We start from the raw sequence: 21,511 nt of genomic DNA, 5'->3' as shown, positions 1-21,511 counted from the left end.
GTAAGAAGTCCGCGACGTCAGTGGCACAGCTTGTCGGTAGCGCTGGTGTAATAGCGTATTTTGTGGCGTGGTCAGTGGCCATGGCTATCCACTTGTTTCCAGTGAGAGAAGTAGGAAATGGTCCAACGAGAGAAGACCGATGCGGTAGAGGGGGACGGTGGGTATGTCTATTGATTGATGCGGACCGGCTGGTGGCAAGGTGGAATGTTTGGAGCGCTGGAAGGACTCACACGAAGTACGTATCGGCACACAGAACGGTAAAGGCCTGGCCAGAAGAATCTATGCCGCACGCGATCGTACGTGCGCGTGACCCCGAGATGTCCAGCGGTTGGAGCGTCGTAAAGCTGTTCAAGAACAGCGTAACGGAGTGTCACAGGAACTACGAGTAGTAGCTATGGTCCCTCAGCGCTGGTGTTGCGTCGGTAAAGAATGCCATCGCGTAGCACGACCAAGTGTAGCGACGGGTCTACGTGGGGCAAACATAGACTTTGCATGATAGACCGCAAGTGGATATTGCTGAGCTGTTCCTTGCGTATGTCGGTGAAAGCCGACATGGCGAAGCGACAAGGGTCAGAATCGTATGCTGAAAAGACGGGTGGGTCCACAGGGTGACTGGATAGACTGTCGGCATCTTGGTGCATTAGGCCGGATTTGTACGCCACGCCAAAGCTGCATTCTTGGAGTTTTAAGGCCCAACGGCCAAGTCGTCCAGTTGGATCTTTAAAAGACGACAGCCAGACAAAGGCATGGTGATCCGTAATTGCCGAAAAGATGCGGCTAAACAAGTATGGTCGAAATTTTCCGACTGCCCAGACTAGTGCGAGGCACTAATGCTCTGTGATGGAAAACTTGCTCTCTGAAGAAGAAAGAAGGCGACAGACATAAGCGATGACGTGATCCTGTCGTTGTTGCCGCTGGGCGAGAACAGCACCATTTTGATGTCCGCTGGCATCGCTACGAACTTCAGTATGGGCTGACGAGTCGAAACGGGCCAATATGGGTGGCAAAGTAAGTAATGTTGTAAGGGTCCTTATGGCAGTCGCTTGGTCAGTACCCCAATAAAAAAAGCATGTCCTTCTTCAGTAGTTCTGTAAGTGTTCGGGCAATGTCATTAAAATTCTTAAAAAAACGTCGAATGTAAGAACAGAGGCCCATAAAACTGCTTACATCTTTTGCGGAACGTGGTATGGGATAATCTTTGACAACTCGAATTTTGTCAGGATCAGGTTGCACGCCTCGAGCACTGACAAGGTGGCCCAGCACAGTGATTTCCCGACGGCCAAAGCGACATTTGGAAGAGTTGAGCTGAAAACCTGCTTTTCGGAAAACCTCAAGAACAGCTGTTATGCGGCTAAGGTGGCTTTCGCATGTAAACGTGAAAATACGATGACGTCATCGAGATAGCACAAGCACGTGGTCTATTTGTATCCACGCAGGAGAGAGTCCATCGTCCTTTCAAATGTAGCTGGTGCATTACACAACCCGAATGGCATAACCTTGAACTGGAAAAGTCCATCGGGTGTAATGAATGTGGTTTTTGCACGATCTCGATGATCGACAGAAATCTGCCAGTATCCTGATCGTAAGTCGATAGATGATAAGTAGGCAGACCCATGTAGGCTGTCGAGAGCATTGTCAATCCGCGGCAGTGGATACACGTCCTTACGTGTTACTTTGTTTAAATGACGGTAGTCTACGCAGAAGCGCCAGCTGCCATTTTTAGTCTTGACTAGCATGACCGGCGATGCCCATTGACTGCAGGAAGCTTCGATGACGTCATTTGTGAACATTTCTTCAACTTCGTGCTAGATAACTTGTCGCTCAGCATTAGACACAAGATAAGGACGTCGTCGAATGGCGCTGGCGTCTCCAGTGTTAATCCTATGAGGATGTCTGACCCAAAGGGCGGTCATCAAAATAAAAAAAATGTCACGGTAGGATTTCAGCAGGTGCCGTATATCAGCTGTCTGTGTTGAAAGAAGGTCAGGGGTGATTTTATCGTCTATGGTGGCATCCGCTGCGCTCTTCGAGGAGGAGAATTAAGCAGATGAGGAAGAAGATTCGGCAACAAACGCCTAAATGGCAGCATCAATAGAAGAAACATTTGCCAACGTCATACCATCTGGGATAACTTGAGTGCACCAGCTGAAGTTTAGGATCGGAAGAGATGCTGTATTTCCCGTGACTGTCAAAAGTCTGTGAGGCACGGCAACAGGTTTGGCCAGCAGAACGTCAGCAATAAGTCAGCATGTAGGCACCATCGGGAAAAGAAAGGGCGGATCTAAGGTTCACGAAGATAACGGCTTGAGGTGCTAGGCGAACGGGATCTACAGAACACAGACGTGGTTGAGCTGGTTTGGGGTCATCAAGGTAACACGGTAAGTCAAGTTGAAGCATACCAGTTCCACAATCAATAAGGGCAGAGTGAGTGGATAAAAAGTCCACGCCGAGGACAAGTTCATGGGAACATTTCTCGAGCACAGCAAATAGCACTGTCGTGGAGCGATCGGCAAAATTTATTCGCACGGAGCACATTGCAAGCACGGGAAATGTGCCACCGTCGGCGACCTGGATGAGTGCTTTTGTGGGTGGCGTTAAAACTTTTCTAAGGCGGCCACGAAATTCTGAATTCGTCACTGATATGTGAGCCCCTGTGTCCACAAGGGCAACAATGGATGTGTCGTTCACGTATACTTCAACGTCAATAAGATTGCGTCGAGTCGGCAGCATGGTGAGAGGATTTGGCGGGCAAGTGGTCGACGCAGCATCACCTCCGGGAGCTGCATCATCTAGTTTTCCGGCAGCAGGTGGTCAGTCGGCGACGTTGGTCGGCGAAATCGGGGCGAGCGAGACGACGGGCGACGGGAGAGCGGTGAACGGGACTGGTGAGCATGAGGAGATGGAGAACAGAGGCGATATGGCGGCATAAAAGGAACGTCTTCACTGGTGGCCTGAGGTGATTCCCGGTAAGGTTGAAAGCGTCCATGCTCCCTCTCTGGGCGATGGGTGTACCCATAAAATGCCTGATGCCAATACCACCGAGTGTTACAATGGCGGGCCACGTGTCTGATACGGCGGCAGTTGAAACAAATTGGACGATCGTCAGCAGTCCTCCACTCGGCTAGATTGCGAGGGCGCGCCGGAAGGTTTTGGCTTTGGGCATACGAAGCAGGGGGTCGACGACGGTCGATCGGCTGAGAGGGAGCTGTAGTGCACTCGGAGGATAGTCCAGCATGGGAAAGCTCTTGTCGCGTAATGACATGTACCTGTGGCACCATCTGAGGGCTAGAGTCACAGGCATGGGAGCATGTGGACGCAGGAGACAGAGCTTTAAGTTCACGTCTGATGATCTTGGTCACATGCTCTGCAGTTAACTGTGTCTGTAGTGCAGGCCCGTCTTCGCACGACCAGGTTGCTGCTATGTTTGGTAGTTGAGTGAAAGGGTGGTCGATACGTCGACTTTTTGCGGCCTCAAAACGCTGGCACTCCTTGATGATGGCATCGACCATGTTGCAGTCCTTGAAGGTTGAACGCATCATCTGCAATGCCTCTCAATATGTGGGCTACTTTTTCGGTTTCTTCCATGCCATCGTCTGCTTTTCGGCAAAGGGCAAGCACGTCCTGTATGCAAGTCACGTAGGACTATGCTGACGTTTGCGCACGAGATGTTAACTTCTTATTGGCCGCTGCCTTTCTACCCACAGACTTGCCAAAAAGGGCGCGAATCTTTTCCTTGCATGCATCCCAGCGTCCAATTTCATCTTCGCGGTTCTCGAACCACATATTTGTGGTTCCTTTCAAGTAGAACAGGATGTTGGCCAACATAAGAGTATGATACCAGCGGTAATTCTTACTTGTACATTCGTGCAACGGCAACCATTCTTCGTTGTCGACATTATCAGTGCCGCAGAACGTTCCAGGACCTTTTAGCTGCGGAAGCACAACAGTTGTTGTTGTAGTCGCATCGACGAGAGCGGGTCCCTTGTTTGCCATGGTGAAAAAAAATGGCAGCATATCCACGGGGTGAATGATGGAGAGTGGGGCGAAGCATCCGTGCGTCCATTCGTTCTTGCTTCCGTCCGTCCATGCGTCTGTTTGTGTGACCGTCCGTGCGTCCATCCGCCCATCCGTGCGTGCGTCTGTTCGTGCGTCCGTACCTCCATCCGTGCGTCCGCACGTCCATCCGTGCATCCATCCCTGCGTTTGTCCATGCATCCGCCCTTGCGTCTGTCCATGCGGCCATCCGTCCCTGCAGCCATCCATGCGTCCGTCCATGCATCTGTCTGTGTGTCCGTTCGTCCATCTAGTCAATACTCCAAGTACCACCATCTCGCATCTTTTCATCATATGATACACAACAGCTGGAACAGCAATGGTGCATGAAAGAGAAAGACGACGTCAGCTGCTAGTTATTGATGAACTGTCGCCAACTTGTTCACCGAGCACGGTCCATCGTATATAATTTAATAAATAAGTTATTCGTATCATTATATTCCGCATATAGAAGCGCCGCCATCCAGGGGACATTTCAAGAACTAAACGAGAGGTAGCACAGGCACACTTTCTTACGGCTTGCGATTCTTTTCTACTTTCCACCTTTAACCACCTCGACTTCACGGCATATACTAGTTTACTGTATTCATGGCACTGTGGCCCAACGCTCGCTAAACCTCTCTGAAACCAAGAAGGTTACGCCAAGCAAGTATTACGTAGCAACCCTTTCTTGTCAGATAGTGCTCAATGGCCAATTGCTGCTAATGGGGAATGGGAGACAGGAGACTTCGGCTTTTTATTCACGCGCACGCTGCGAATTTTTTATTGTTCAACAACGCACAGGAGAAATCTCCCACCGGGAACACCTCGCAGGTCAAAGCGTAAGACATGTTACGTACTACGAAGACGGACGAATGGGTGCTGCTTTAAAGAGCTTCGCCCCTAGAATTCAATCTTCGGCCACTGCATGGCTCCGTTATATCGTTTTGTACACAGCACCACCCCCAAATGTCACGGGGGTGAGAGATTGAACAAAATAAATTTATTTACAAAATATACAAGGAGAGTCGGAGGCAGCTGCAGCCAAGATGGAGGTACAACAGCAACAACAACACCTTGCACAATCACATTCATCGTCTTTGTCGTCTACCTGATGCTCTCTCCTTGCCGATGTCGTGTAACAATATTTTCAAGAAAATGTACAGACAAATCCATCTAGCAAGTATTTCATAAGCTTGCTCGTTGGATTCCGTGGTGACCGGTTGTGCCCTCACGATGTCTGACGACAGAGCAGCTCTGGCCGATTGGGTTGGTTTTACGCCACCTCTTGCCGCCGGTCCCCTACGACGACGTCAGCGCTGCTCTGGCCGACTAGATTAGCCCTACACCATCACCTGTCTCTGACAAGAGCTCTCGCAAGTGGTGCCCCATCCTAAGACTCCTGTGACCGTTTCTATCTTTCCTATCTCTCATATGTCGTCGCTCTCTTATGTCGTCGCTCACTGTCCTTGCGCATCTCTCTCTCTCTCTCTCTACCTTTAATCCCATCCTTTTGAATCTCTCCTCACCCCCATCCTTTGTGAGCTACTGTTGAGGTGTCGCACGGGGCTCACTTTTCTTTTCCCTCTTATAACCACACTTTCGTAAACTAGCGGAGGCTACATACATACTACATACAAAAGAAGAAGGGAGGGAACTGGAGGAAAAAGAAAGGCAGCGATGTTGACATGTCTTGAATCACCGGGATATGCTACCCTATACAGGGAACAGAGATGGGGGAGTCTGAAAGATGAAGAGAGAGAGTGAGACAGAGAAGAGCACGTGCACTCTAAGTCGCAAATGAAAGAGGGAAATGCCCACACAACAAGGAGCTTCGCCCATAAATACAAGTTCGACACCGTTGAATGGGCATTCGTCAGATGAGAACATTGAATATTTATTGAGACGCAACGGGAGTGCATGACCCAGTTTTTCTGAATGCGAACTGAGAATAACAAGCTCTGTGTTAATGCCTTAGTAGCGAGCTCGTTTTTATGGCACCAACCTATAACGCTCTGAAGATCACAGTCTGTTATGGCTGCAGGCTATGGGTTAAATGGACTCATGTGCAGGGAAATCGGTGATGTAATCTGCGTAGAGTGAGGTCGTAAACTTTTCGATCATTTATGTAGATAAGGAAAAGAAGAGGTCCTAATACAGATAAGATCCTTGCGAATCTTATATATCGCTTGTTTGGATTCAAAGTGCAGGCCTGAAATAAATGAAATTTGAGTAATTTGCTCTGATTTTGTTGTCGGGGCTGTTAATTTATAAAAAATAAGCGAATTTGTTGAAAGAAATAGGGTAATTGATCGAGTTAAAAGTTTTACAAAAAACATTGAAGATTGCTCAGAGAAACTTTTCGTTGTCAACTGTGTTTCCGTTATCTTTAGTAAGATCAAATATCGGTAACGCGAGAATAATAAAAAAAAAGTTTGATAACAACCGAATTCAGGTGACATTAGCATAATTTGAGAGTTACTTTGTAAGACATAGGCAATCATTTTTGAAAAACCTTACCGAAAAAAGGAATAATAGCGATGCGCCTGCAATATGACTGATATATCAATTTCCTATAATAAAGTATTAATATTGTTTGTATTGCTTTAACAGGTTATAATTCGCTTAGAGTTCGACACAATCGCTTAGACATTGCGTTGTTTTATAATGAGGTAGTGGGCTGCATTATCTGTTGTATCTACCACACTGATGTCAGGGGCAAGTCCAAATGCGCATCTGTACCGTGCTTAGAGAACTCATCGGGAAAGCACAGACACGTAACCAATACAGCACTATAAAGAGGAATATTAAAGGCAGTGTGATATGCCGCATGCCACTGAGAATGAATTTAAACGCAGTACAGTTAATGCTGTCGAAACAGGCACTATTCTGAAAAATTCATGACAGCTGCACTTGCGTTCACGGTGTTGTACAGCATGCTAATAAAATGCGTAGGTCGTTTAAAAGTTGTGAATGAGTCTTAAAATGGTGTGAATGAGTCGACCCTTTCTTCTAAAAGGGTTTTCCATTTCATTTGTAGCTAAAATTACAACTTCCTGTTGGGCGAAGTTGTGTTCAGTTAATGTATTACAATGCAGCTTCACTTCATCATTAGTATAAAATAATAATAATTATGGACAACATGACGAAAGAACAGTTATATAGCGGCAAAATGTGAGTGATTATAAGAGACGCTGAAGACGTGTAAGTGCCCGATATACCGAGAGATAGCCTCGACATATAGGTTTGCTTGTTGACTGCATACTTGTGGCCGTTAGATTTTAATAGTTCATAAATATAATGGTGCTTGGAAAGTGTTTGAAGTATGGTACTAGGTGGTACTAAGCGGTAAGTAGATGCGGACTTCTGCAGTCTTGCACTAAAAGTGGTAATAGTTATTGGCCTCACCAATGGGTTCGCTTCCGAAGGAACTGCTTAAACCATGTTTTAAACACCCCATGAAAACGTTCTACATGGATCTCTATATTTAGTCGGTAAGGATAAATGCGAAATCTTACTCGTGGTCACCTGTTTATAGCGATAGAAATACTAAAAAAGGGCATATGATGTTATTGATTTATTTTATATATTTTCAGTACGGCCTGTCTCACTACTGAAACCATGAAATGTGAGCCCTGTTAACAGATGGTATGATTGATCATCATAGTTATAAATCAGCAATACAGAACAAAAGAGTAACAGCAGCTTTTCGCTTCGCATATCAGCATTATTTACACGACAAACGGCAACGTGAACAATAAAATAAAGCGAACGATCAGTGAGTTGGTGATAAATAACTACGAAAAACTGCGCGAAGAGGAGAGACGAACACAGAAGGCACACGCACAAGCACAAACCAGCATCTGAAATTTTTTTGAATTAAATGCAAGTGTAAATAGAAAAAAACAGTAAAATATTCGAGGTTGGCATTTATATTATCTATGTATGGTTGGTGAAATGTGACCGAAGGCTTCGTGACAAAGGTGTAGCCATATTTGTGGATGTAAAAAGCCTCGGCAACGTCGGTCGCTGTCCCATCTCTCTGCGGGGACAACACCTTCGTTTCGTGGGGTTCAGGGTGACACTTGAAATCTGCATGTAGACACAGATTCCACGAAGGGTGGGCGTTCAGCCATGCCCAATAGTTCATTGGACGGTTTTTTCAACACGTCCCGATTTCCCGCTACAGAACTACCATATGATTAGGGGATGAGACACACCGCACCCTTTCAACATTGAATTAACGCATCCCAGTGATTAAACTCACATAATCTTCACTTCTTCCTCTTATTTCCACTCAAGTTTCCTATCCACCGCTGCGAAGACTCGGCTCAACTTTATTTGCGACGAAAAAACCACCTTAACACCGAATCTGTTTCAAAAGTTTCTCATACGCTGGGAAAAAACTTGAAATTGTAGTACTGACTAATTATTGAATAGTAGAACTGAATAGTGGTACTCAATTGTAGTAATTAATTTTGAGCGTTTCTATCTATCTATCTATCTATCTATCTATCTATCTATCTATCTATCTATCTATCTATCTATCTATCTATCTATCCATCCATCTATCTATCTATCTATCTATCTATCTATCTATCTATCTATCTATCTATCTATCTATCTATCTATCTATCTATCTATTTATCTATCTACCTATCTATCTATCTATCTATCTATCTATCTATCTATCTATCTATCTATCTATCTATCTATCTATCTATCTGTCTGTCTGTCTGTCTGTCTGTCTGTCTGTCTGTCTGTCTGTCTGTCTGTCTGTCTGTCTATCTATCTATCTATCTATCTATCTATCTATCTATCTATCTATCTATCTATCTATCTATCTATCTATCTGTCTGTCTGTCTGTCTGTCTGTCTGTCTGTCTGTCTGTCTGTCTGTCTGTCTGTCTGTCTGTCTGTCTGTCTGTCTGTCTGTCTGTCTGTCTGTCTGTCTGTCTGTCTGTCTGTCTGTCTGTCTGTCTGTCTGTCTGTCTGTCTGTCTGTCTGTCTGTCTGTCTGTCTGTCTGTCTGTCTGTCTGTCTGTCTGTCTGGCGCTTACTTGTACATGCTCTCGTTATTGCCTCCTTATCTTAGTGTTTACCAAGATTAGTGCGGGAAGGTACGAAGGTTCGACGGGTATGCCTGGCTGGTCATGGCATAGATAACTTGAAAATCTTGCCGGGAACATCGTCAAAGCCTTTCGTCCACACACTTGGGGCACATACTTGTGTACTAAGGACCGCTGTATATGTGTATGTGCCGCAGGGTGTTGACATTTCATATACCCAGGCATGGCGAGTACAGACATTGTTAAAAAAATGCGAGAGCGTCAAGAGAAGCTGGCAGCAGCGACGTTGACCAGACTAATGCAAGGAATACGTGTCCCATCAGTAGTCGAGCCCAAGCCTTGTACGTGGCAATCATGTATCCTACCGCAGAGTTACGTCAGGTCACTAAACTGTTCTGGAAAAAGACTCTCTGCCGGCGTGACGTTGTGTACAATAATTGTGGGTTCTGTGCTCGATACCTATATTTATATTCAGTACATACGTACATATGTGCTCCCACAATACAGGCTTCATGTCAGGTAAAGAAGAGAGAGAGAAATATTTTAATGAAAGCCTGCAGCGATTGGGTTCATTGGAGTTTTATATTAAGTACCATTAAACGAAGTTGGTGTACGTAACACAAGCCAGGAATACCACCCTCGCAAGCACAAGCGTATCACCTTTCTGCTTTTACTGTTGGTATTGCGCAGCTTTCAGTTGGCGTAAGTTGGGAACTGTAAGCGACTTGCCATATAAAACACGCTATGTTCATAGGCATCGGCTTACATAAGTCACTTACTTTAGCGTCATTTTCTAACCTTACGCTTAGAAAAAACAGAAACAAAATTACTCCACATGCACTCATTTTCAATGGGCATGCTTCGCATAACATCAATTTCCATGTTTTTATTCTTCTTTTTGCCTCTCGCAGGAATTATGTTTGCAACTGATTTCCAGCGTGCAAGCGCCGGCGTCGCGGTTCGCCCTCACACTCAGTCTGAGAATCGACGTGTTCGTGGACGTGGACCGCTCACCGCATGACCATCCGTCTTCAGTCAGAAGCGGCTCTGTTGGCAGGAGTTGCTACGCGCGCACTCACCGACATATTCGGCGTGGGGTGAGATCTCCGTGAAAATTTCGCAATGGGTTTCAATTTCATGACGCCACATCGCATGCACCCTTCTCCCGGCGGGGAAGTTGCCAAACGCTTGTTGGTCTCGTAGGCTTTTGTTCTAGCAATAGCAGCTTTTCCGGCCCCCAACAAAGCTCTACCGAAACGGTAAAGAACAACACGCGAAAAGGCGATCACGGTGCGCGTTCTCTAGGCAGGAAAGCGTCATTGTGACCACATTTTATCCATTGGTATATTGCTCCGAGCTTTCTTATTCATGGCACTACAAGGTACTTCACCAGAAACTGCGTGTCATCGTAGGCCACCCTATTGAATGGGAGAGATTGCCATAACATTGTTCTGGTCACCAGGAAGGAAGAACATCGAGGAACTTTACAAAAAACTAATGTCCCTCTGTTTAGGGACTTCTAACTACTGGCTCTATCTTGATTAATAATTTTATTGATTTGTGGGGTTTGACGTCCCAAAACTACCATGTGAAAACTACCATTACAAGACATGCCGTAGTAGAGGGCTCCGGAAATTTCGACAACCTGGGGTTCTTTAACGGGCACTCAAATCTGAGCACACGGGCCTACAGCATTTTCGCCTCCATCCAAAACGCAGCCGCTGCAGCCGGGAATCGATCCCGTGACCTGCGGGTCAGCAACCGAGTTCCTTAGCCACTAGAAAACAGTGGCGGGGCCGCTATATCTGGAGAGCTTAACAGAAAACGGCTGCTTGCACGCTCCACTATGACGTGGCTGTATATAAGAATATACACAAGGAGCCCTTCGTTACCCTCCCCCCTTGATGTATGAGCTGTACATACTCTCGAACTTTGTCGTGAAGCGACCTGATGGCGCAGTAATGCAGTTTCGCATGCGCTTCAGTGGTCTTTAAAAAGTAGCTAGTGGCTGTACTAGATGCTTTATCGCAATCTTGTTAATAAAAGTAATTGGTCAGTGATGATGAGGACGAGCAATTGTTAAAAAACCTACGGCGTTTAGCCACTCGGGACGTCCGTGTTTTGTCAAAGAAGTGCAGCGATTTCATAGCTTGACTTTATGTACACACTGGTTTTACTGTCGTTTTTTTATGACACATCACGCCGCTTTTATTGCCTTGACCCAAATGTTTTTCTTGTTTTGATATAGGTTACCTCTTACTTTTCTGCCGAACCATTTTGTACTTACAGAGCACATTTCTTTGAAATGAGGAGATGAATTTGTGACCGTGATCTTCCACCAAATACAGGTGTGTGCTCCTGTCGAGAAAACCGAAAGCGACGTCGAGAAATTCACTACGTCTGGACGATGCAACTTTGATGCAAGTCTTTCGCTGAACGAGTGGCAAGTGAAGACCTTCGAGACACGATCGAGCATTATTAAGACGGTACGGAGACATTTTATCTGTCTTTACTGATGGTGTGGAAACTGGAAGTCGTCAAAAGGTGACATAGCAAGTGTTTTGCTATGCTTCATTAGGCTGCAACTGTTCTGAAAATTGTGGAACTCTTTGGAGTATCTTTCTCTCCCAAAAGAGTTATAGCTGCCTCCATAGAGTACAATATCCTTTTTGTTGGTGTAACTCCATACCCCCGCTGTCTTTATGTTCCGGATGCCGCGCGGCGTGCGCCATATCAGAGCCCATTCTTGTTATGAGAGTGGCTGGCGCGCAGCTTTTAAGACAGAAAACGTTACAAGCTTGATGATGATTACTGATGCGGGTCAGACATCACCCGGAAAAGTTCAAGTCCTTCACGATTGTAATGATGCACCATACATATTGAAGTAATACTTTATTACGGTTAGGTACAACAAAGAAATAGTTTAATAATTACATAAACAAGTTTTGACGAAACTTTAAATATTCGATCATCTCTGTACATTGTACATGAGGCGAGTACGAGTCCAGCATACGTAAATGTAGTATGTGGAGGTCGCCTTTCGTAGGTTCAGAGAAGACACTAAGTGCAGAAAAATAAAAAGCAGCAGGCGTACGTTAGCAAAGCACTAGAAACTCAAACCAAATGTATAGCATTTTTTTTAGCATGTGTTTTTAGAGCTGGCACAAAATGCTACGGAGACTGGTCCCGGTGAGACAGTGGTAAATTTCAAGGATTGACCGAAGAACTTCTTACCGGTTAGTTGTAAGTAGTGAGTGCCTGAGCAGGGCCTGAGATTCAACTTTTTAACGAATGTAGTGTTAGACTAGCCGACATAATTCAGCCAACATGAGCAGATGGTCATCCCGGCATTACCCTAAATATAGACTGCACTGGCTTGAACTAGCCAGTAGACGGGCATGGCTAGTCAGCGTTAACCAGTCTTAACCACTTCTGGCTGTATTATAGTAAGTGCAGTGGGCTAATTGCTGACAGTGTGTGAAAAAAATAGCGCTTTACGCATATTAAGGAAGGGGATGATAGAGCAGTCTTTGGTTGCCTTGCATACGAAATTATTACCTGCAGCGTAAATGTACTGGTCATACTTATGCATGAAAATGCATCGTGAATGCGGCAACTCTACTGTCTGCCGTATGCTGGGATGCTTTTTGTGGCATCTCTAGTGGCCTAGTCCCTGGTCCCAAAGAATCGTATGGTTACCTGCTGCTGCAAATGTTCTCTCTGATTTTGTTTATCCTATCTTCAGTGTACTCCCACCTGTGTTTTGTTCCGCATTTACATGCCCGCACGCACGCACGCCAGAATGCAGACAGATACGCACGGGCACACACAGACACACACACACACAAGTACACACACGTGCACACACGCCCACGCACACACACACACACACATGCCCGCACACACCACGCACACGCAAGCACGCACATGCACACTCACAAACACACGCACACGCACGCCCACACACGCACGCATGCACGCACGCACACGCACACACAAACTTACTCACGAACACACACACATACTATCGCTAGCCGTGTCGAGGGAATCCGAACACAAGCGTCGGTCTGAGGCGCGCACGAGGCGGAAAAACGGTTTGTGTTGTATTCCTTCCCATGAGAGTGGAACACTTTCATACTACCCGTAGTTGGCCCCGTCGTGGTGGTCTAGTGACTAAAGTATTCGGCTGCTGACCCGCAGGTCGTGGGATCAAATCTTGGCTGCGGCGGCTGCATTCCCGATGGAGGCGGAAATGTTGTAGGCCTGTGTGCTCAGATTTGGGTGCACGTTAAAGAAACCCAGGTGGTCGAAATTTCCGGAGCCCTCCACTACGACGTCTTTCATAATCATATGGTAGTTTAGGGACGTTAAACCCCACATATCAATCAATCAATTACTACCCATAGTTGCAGACGTCATGTTCACATTTTTAATGCCAGAATGAACCCCTTTTAAACTTGAAAATTCACTTCAGTCGGGTTCATGATTCCTCTGTTCTTTCTCAGAACTCGTCACAACAGGTTTCGGGAACATGCAAGCAATACTTGTGCATTCGTTACTTTCGTGCCGTGTTACAATCCAATTTTCACATTTACACTCTTTGAGTTTATAATATTTTTCTTCGTTTATCAGCGCATTTTATTTTTGCAGACGTGCAACTCTATAATGTGATACTTAAAATAAACTGAAAGTGTAGTGGGCAGTTTGCTTCGCGTCAGCGAAAGACAAATAAACCGACAAGCTCAGACATCACGTCCGGGTGAGAACAGAAGCTTCACACTTGTGGGAACGTAAACTTGCGAGAAATGAAGGCCCAAAACAAAGAATAATTTATTAGCCGGCTGACAAAGCCAAGGTGAAGGAGATTGTCGGTACGTTCGTCATTTCACGGACACCAAGCACTGTCCACTCTGAAGGAAACTTCAATGGCGCCTTAGCGCTAGCACTTTGTTTTACTGGCCTTCTATGCGAGGAAGTGTTGCCAACTGATTTTAGCAAGAAAATGTTTTATGCCGAGGTTGATTAAGAATTTAGTAACCTATTTTCGTCACAGAAATGACGTCGAAATGTACGCACGAGTGGAAGACACAGAAAAAAGGTTACGCGAGTGGGAATCGAACCCACGATCTCCAGCACCATGACAACAGATGTTATATACGCTGTGCCGTGCTTCATGGCCGCAATTTTCCGTTCTTTATAGTGCGCCGTGGTCACACACGCCATATACATTTTAAAAAAGTGCGATTTTATCAACGCTTTAACACTCCCCTAAGTGGCGAGTGGCGACCTTAGTGGAAGCGTGGGCGTCGCACACGCCGCACATAGCATCCATCCGTACCAAACATAGCTCTGTAACCTCTGTCTCTGTTTGCCTTGGATGTTCGATGTAGCACGGTGATTATATATATATATATATATATATATATATATATATATATATATATATATATATATATATATATATATATATATATATATATATATATATATTGGAGGAGCGTTTGTCGCCGGATCCGGGAATAATAGGAGAATAAAAGGAGTTTGACTCACAAGTGAAAAGATTTTTTACTTGACGTTTCGACCGTGGGCCCGGCCTTCGTCAGAATGAAACAAAACACAGCAATGGTAACCACTTATATGCCAGTTGGTCACATGGATTGTAGATAGGTACAATCAATACACGTGGAAAAAATGCGTTCAAAATGTATCAACATACTGTTCGTCAGTAACATACTCGCGTAACAAGAAGATTCAACAGCAATTGACAGCTCATGTGGTGACGAAAAAAACACCGATAACAGAAGATTAACACGTGAAAAACAGCACCTACACTGTTACGGACAATTTTCAAGGATATAATAATAAAAGGTGATCAATGCGCATGACATATTACTGGCGCAAGAACGTTAAGGTGCCGGGATTTTCGTTGAGACCGAAAGCAATGGTACTGAATTTGTGGATGAGATATGATTCCCGGACTTCTCTGTCACGATGGGAGCTAAAGCCTGACTCTAGAATTGTAGCTTTTATCTTGCTGAAGGAATGACCTGGAAGCGCAACGTGTTTCGATAACGGTAAGTTAGGAAGGGAAATCGCGTGTGCTTTATGATTATTAAAACGTAGACGAAAGCTGGTTTCGGTTTGTCCAATGTATTGCATACCACATACAGAGCACTCCAGAAGATAGATTACGTTCGATGTGTAACAGCAAAAGTTACCCTTTATTTTAAGACTGAAACCGGAGGCGGTACTCTGAGCTGAAAGTGATGTTGTCATATGTGCACAAATTTTGCAGCGTGATTTATTGCATGGATGGCAACCCGAATATTGCGGTTTAGTAACTTTAGAGGATGTGACTAAGTCGTGTAAATTTTTAGAGCGTCTGTAGATTACTTTAGGTGGAATCGGGAAGATTGTTCGGAGACGTTGGCTTTGCAAGAGGATATTATGATGCTTTTGAAGAATACAGTTTACTCTGGGAGCCGAAGCTGAATGAGTGAGGACCAGGTTGGTTAGGCGTGAGGTGGCAGTCTTTTTCGGTGCCTTTAATAAGGTCTTGCGTTCGACGAGGTCAGCCTTTTTGAAAGCGTCTTCTACGAGACGGACAGGATAATTCTGTTTAACTAAAGATTCCCTCAGGGAAGTGCAGTTCTGGTGATAATCAGACTCATGTGTACAAACGCGTTTGAAACGGAGTGCCTGACTGTATGGAATGCTGGTCTTCCAGTGCTTTAAATGACTACTGTGAAAATGAAGATATTGGTGCCTGTCTGTGGGCTTCTTGAAAAGCGTGGTGCTTAGTCTGCCGTTCCGCAAAAAAACAGTAATGTCAAGAAAATCTGCGCGCTTGTCCGAGAATGAATGGGAGAATGATATGGAACTGTGAACATTGTTGAACGCTGTTATAAATGAAAGTAATGCATGCTCCCCGTGTTCCCAAATCAGGAAGATGTCGTCAATGTACCTTTTATAAAAAAGTGGCGTTAATGTTTGACTACTCAAGAATTCTTTCTCCAGCACACCCATGAAGATATTAGCGTAATTGGGGCCAATTTTAGTCCCCATGGAAGTCCCGTTCACTTGTACGAAATGTTCATCGTTGAATTCAAAGTTATTGTATTGAAGAATTAATTTCAATAATGTTGCTAATGTTGCGCCATCTATAGAATGGTCGGAGGCCGAACGCTCGTATTCCTGACGAACAGCTTCGATTCCGTCCTTGTGTGGAATGTTTGTATATAGGGAACAAACATCCAGAGTAACCAAGAGGGATCCTTCAGGAATAATTAAATCGGCAATGTCGCTCAAGAATTGGCCTGAGTCTTTGATGTAGGACGGGTAAGTTTGCGGAATATGGCTAATGAGGGTGTCAACAAAACTGGAAATCTTCTCAGTTACGGAACCGATAGCCGAAACTATTGGTCTGCCGGGGTTGCCTGTCTTATGAATTTTGGGTAGTAGATAAAACCTTCCTGCTGAAGGACTTAGCGGGAGCAAGAAAGATAGGTCCTTGACTGTTAACTTTTTATCTGCCACGAGTTGTTCTAATTCTTTTTTGATGACACATTTAAAATCGTTAGTGGGGTCCATTTCCAAGCGTCTGTAGAAGGTGTCATTTCGTAACTGTCTGTAAGCCTCTGAAATATAGTCAACTCGATTCATAAGAACAATGGCGCCTCCTTTGTCTGCTTGCTTGATGACAATGTCGGTATTGTTAGCCAAGCTCTTTATTGCCTCCTTTTCCTTAATAGAAATGTTGCTCTTAAATGGTTGTTGTTTTTGATATGCTTCGAGTAGATCTCGCTGGACCGCTTCAATGTAAAGATCTAGGCATTTCTCGCGTTGAATTGGAGGTGTCCATCGCTTATTCGAAAACAAAGGAGCAGTAGAAGTACTCGACGTAGGCATATTATAGAAAAATTCTCGAAGCCTCATGTTGCGGGCGAAGTTGTCTAAATCTTGTAGGAACTGAAATTCGTTATACCCACCGGAAGCGGGGCAAAAATTGAGGCCACGTGATAATACAGACTTCTCGTCATCTGACAAACAGTGATTGGAAAGGTTTACTATGTTATCATGCTCGGATGTTCTACAGGAAGTTCTTGACGTAGCCCGTGACGCGACAGTCGTCAGAGAGGCCGGTATAGGTACATTATCACGCGCAAGTTTGCTCATCTTAATCTTGACAATCTCATCTCGTTTCTTAAGCCGATACTCATCGAGAAGTATTACTTGTTCTGATGATAACCTTGATTGGGAAAGCAGTTGTCGTACAGTGTTCGACAAAGATTTTGCTGAGTGTTCATAGTGATTTAGGATGATACGGGTCAAATTCAAGGACGCATTCTTTAGTGCATCGTCCCATTTTGCTTGGTGAGTGGGCGACAATTTAACGGCTGGATGATGCACAATCATGAGACCTTTAGGAACCACTGATTCTGACACGTAAGCATTCAATGCGGAAACATGCAACTCTGATCGTATCGTTTTTTCAACTACCTTTCTAGTGCGCAAAAAATAGGTATTGTTGGAGGCAGAATACGTACCATTGCTAACATGTAGTCATTCGGGCTGTAACGTAGTGGCATCAGAGTTTCTGCACTGAACGAATGGGTTGCCAAGAAAACCAGAGGATGCAGCGCTTGGGGGAGAAGCGGTGGCCCGATGGCCACTAGGTGGAGAGGAGGTCAGGTTAGGTCGGACAGGTGGGGGGCTTGGAGAACCAGAGTCAGAAGGACGTCGAAGACGCTAGTTGGTCCTCGCGGGAGGGGCACAACTAGAAGGGCCAGGAAGCGAGGACAGGTGGGGGGCTGGTTCTCCAAGCCCCCCACCTGTCCGACCTAACCTGACCTCCTCTCCACCTAGTGGCCATCGGGCCACCGCTTCTCCCCCAAGCGCTGCATCCTCTGGTTTTCTTGGCAACCCATTCGTTCAGTGCAGAAACTCTGATGCCACTACGTTACAGCCCGAATGACTACATGTTAGCAATGGTACGTATTCTGCCTCCAACAATACCTATTTTTTGCGCACTAGAAAGGTAGTTGAAAAAACGATACGATCAGAGTTGCATGTTTCCGCATTGAATGCTTACGTGTCAGAATCAGTGGTTCCTAAAGGTCTCATGATTGTGCATCATCCAGCCGTTAAATTGTCGCCCACTCACCAAGCAAAATGGGACGATGCACTAAAGAATGCGTCCTTGAATTTGACCCGTATCATCCTAAATCACTATGAACACTCAGCAAAATCTTTGTCGAACACTGTACGACAACTGCTTTCCCAATCAAGGTTATCATCAGAACAAGTAATACTTCTCGATGAGTATCGGCTTAAGAAACGAGATGAGATTGTCAAGATTAAGATGAGCAAACTTGCGCGTGATAATGTACCTATACCGGCCTCTCTGACGACTGTCGCGTCACGGGCTACGTCAAGAACTTCCTGTAGAACATCCGAGCATGATAACATAGTAAACCTTTCCAATCACTGTTTGTCAGATGACGAGAAGTCTGTATTATCACGTGGCCTCAATTTTTGCCCCGCTTCCGGTGGGTATAACGAATTTCAGTTCCTACAAGATTTAGACAACTTCGCCCGCAACATGAGGCTTCGAGAATTTTTCTATAATATGCCTACGTCGAGTACTTCTACTGCTCCTTTGTTTTCGAATAAGCGATGGACACCTCCAATTCAACGCGAGAAATGCCTAGATCTTTACATTGAAGCGGTCCAGCGAGATCTACTCGAAGCATATCAAAAACAACAACCATTTAAGAGCAACATTTCTATTAAGGAAAAGGAGGCAATAAAGAGCTTGGCTAACAATACCGACATTGTCATCAAGCAAGCAGACAAAGGAGGCGCCATTGTTCTTATGAATCGAGTTGACTATATTTCAGAGGCTTACAGACAGTTACGAAATGACACCTTCTACAGACGCTTGGAAATGGACCCCACTAACGATTTTAAATGTGTCATCAAAAAAGAATTAGAACAACTCGTGGCAGATAAAAAGTTAACAGTCAAGGACCTATCTTTCTTGCTCCCGCTAAGTCCTTCAGCAGGAAGGTTTTATCTACTACCCAAAATTCATAAGACAGGCAACCCCGGCAGACCAATAGTTTCGGCTATCGGTTCCGTAACTGAGAAGATTTCCAGTTTTGTTGACACCCTCATTAGCCATATTCCGCAAACTTACCCGTCCTACATCAAAGACTCAGGCCAATTCTTGAGCGACATTGCCGATTTAATTATTCCTGAAGGATCCCTCTTGGTTACTCTGGATGTTTGTTCCCTATATACAAACATTCCACACAAGGACGGAATCGAAGCTGTTCGTCAGGAATACGAGCGTTCGGCCTCCGACCATTCTATAGATGGCGCAACATTAGCAACATTATTGAAATTAATTCTTCAATACAATAACTTTGAATTCAACGATGAACATTTCGTACAAGTGAACGGGACTTCCATGGGGACTAAAATTGGCCCCAATTACGCTAATATCTTCATGGGTGTGCTGGAGAAAGAATTCTTGAGTAGTCAAACATTAACGCCACTTTTTTATAAAAGGTACATTGACGACATCTTCCTGATTTGGGAACACGGGGAGCATGCATTACTTTCATTTATAACAGCGTTCAACAATGTTCACAGTTCCATATCATTCTCCCATTCATTCTCGGACAAGCGCGCAGATTTTCTTGACATTACTGTTTTTTTGCGGAACGGCAGACTAAGCACCACGCTTTTCAAGAAGCCCACAGACAGGCACCAATATCTTCATTTTCACAGTAGTCATTTAAAGCACTGGAAGACCAGCATTCCATACAGTCAGGCACTCCGTTTCAAACGCGTTTGTACACATGAGTCTGATTATCACCAGAACTGCACTTCCCTGAGGGAATCTTTAGTTAAACAGAATTATCCTGTCCGTCTCGTAGAAGACGCTTTCAAAAAGGCTGACCTCGTCGAACGCAAGACCTTATTAAAGGCACCGAAAAAGACTGCCACCTCACGCCTAACCAACCTGGTCCTCACTCATTCAGCTTCGGCTCCCAGAGTAAACTGTATTCTTCAAAAGCATCATAATATCCTCTTGCAAAGCCAACGTCTCCGAACAATCTTCCCGATTCCACCTAAAGTAATCTACAGACGCTCTAAAAATTTACACGACTTAGTCACATCCTCTAAAGTTACTAAACCGCAATATTCGGGTTGCCATCCATGCAATAAATCACGCTGCAAAATTTGTGCACATATGACAACATCACTTTCAGCTCAGAGTACCGCCTCCGGTTTCAGTCTTAAAATAAAGGGTAACTTTTGCTGTTACACATCGAACGTAATCTATCTTCTGGAGTGCTCTGTATGTGGTATGCAATACATTGGACAAACCGAAACCAGCTTTCGTCTACGTTTTAATAATCATAAAGCACACGCGATTTCCCTTCCTAACTTACCGTTATCGAAACACGTTGCGCTTCCAGGTCATTCCTTCAGCAAGATAAAAGCTACAATTCTAGAGTCAGGCTTTAGCTCCCATCGTGACAGAGAAGTCCGGGAATCATATCTCATCCACAAATTCAGTACCATTGCTTTCGGTCTCAACGAAAATCCCGGCACCTTAACGTTCTTGCGCCAGTAATATGTCATGCGCATTGATCACCTTTTATTATTATATCCTTGAAAATTGTCCGTAACAGTGTAGGTGCTGTTTTTCACGTGTTAATCTTCTGTTATCGGTGTTTTTTTCGTCACCACATGAGCTGTCAATTGCTGTTGAATCTTCTTGTTACGCGAGTATGTTACTGACGAACAGTATGTTGATACATTTTGAACGCATTTTTTCCACGTGTATTGATTGTACCTATCTACAATCCATGTGACCAACTGGCATATAAGTGGTTACCATTGCTGTGTTTTGTTTCATTCTGACGAAGGCCGGGCCCACGGTCGAAACGTCAAGTAAAAAATCTTTTCACTTGTGAGTCAAACTCCTTTTATTCTCCTATATATATATATATATATTTATAATGTAACAGACTAGAAAAAGGTAGAGAAGAGAAGCAGAGGAAAACGGAGAGTCTTGGCACGATCGCAGTGAGCTCCCGCTAACGACCATCGTTCACCTCCTGTAAATAAAGCCATCTTATCACAGCTCGCTGTTACAGTTGTGGTGGAGGTGCTGGGTAATCGACACGCGAAGACGGAAGGTGAACCGCAAGTTCTTCAACGGAGCTGTCGCATTGCTGGACTTCCACCGAATCCATCTAGTCTGGACATGTCCCACAACGCAAATGAACACCGACCCCTCTCGACTTCTGCACCGACCAGTTCGGCTCCACAACTGAGAGATGCTCGTTCCTTTGCAGCCCGACCAGATGAAGACGTCGAGGCTTGGCTCATCCA

The 21,511-nt window shown here is 44.9% G+C and overlaps 1 protein-coding gene across 4 annotated transcripts in view; it reads left to right on the top strand.

Annotated features, from left to right (window-relative positions):
- The window catches only part of LOC142817997 (uncharacterized), an 88,526-nt gene that overhangs the window by 56,375 nt on the left and 10,640 nt on the right, over nt 1-21,511 (top strand). For all 4 annotated transcript variants that reach the window (XM_075896139.1, XM_075896137.1, XM_075896140.1 and 1 more), the window contains 2 exons: nt 10,012-10,197; nt 11,449-11,586. In XM_075896139.1, the coding sequence (XP_075752254.1) occupies nt 10,012-10,197; nt 11,449-11,586 (324 nt within the window). The remainder of the gene's footprint in view (nt 1-10,011; nt 10,198-11,448; nt 11,587-21,511) is intronic.

The sequence above is a fragment of the Rhipicephalus microplus genome, chromosome 5 (genome assembly GCF_043290135.1).
Source record: "Rhipicephalus microplus isolate Deutch F79 chromosome 5, USDA_Rmic, whole genome shotgun sequence".
Classification (NCBI taxonomy): Eukaryota; Metazoa; Arthropoda; class Arachnida; order Ixodida; family Ixodidae; genus Rhipicephalus; species Rhipicephalus microplus.
This window is presented reverse-complemented; position numbering and strand designations above follow the sequence as displayed.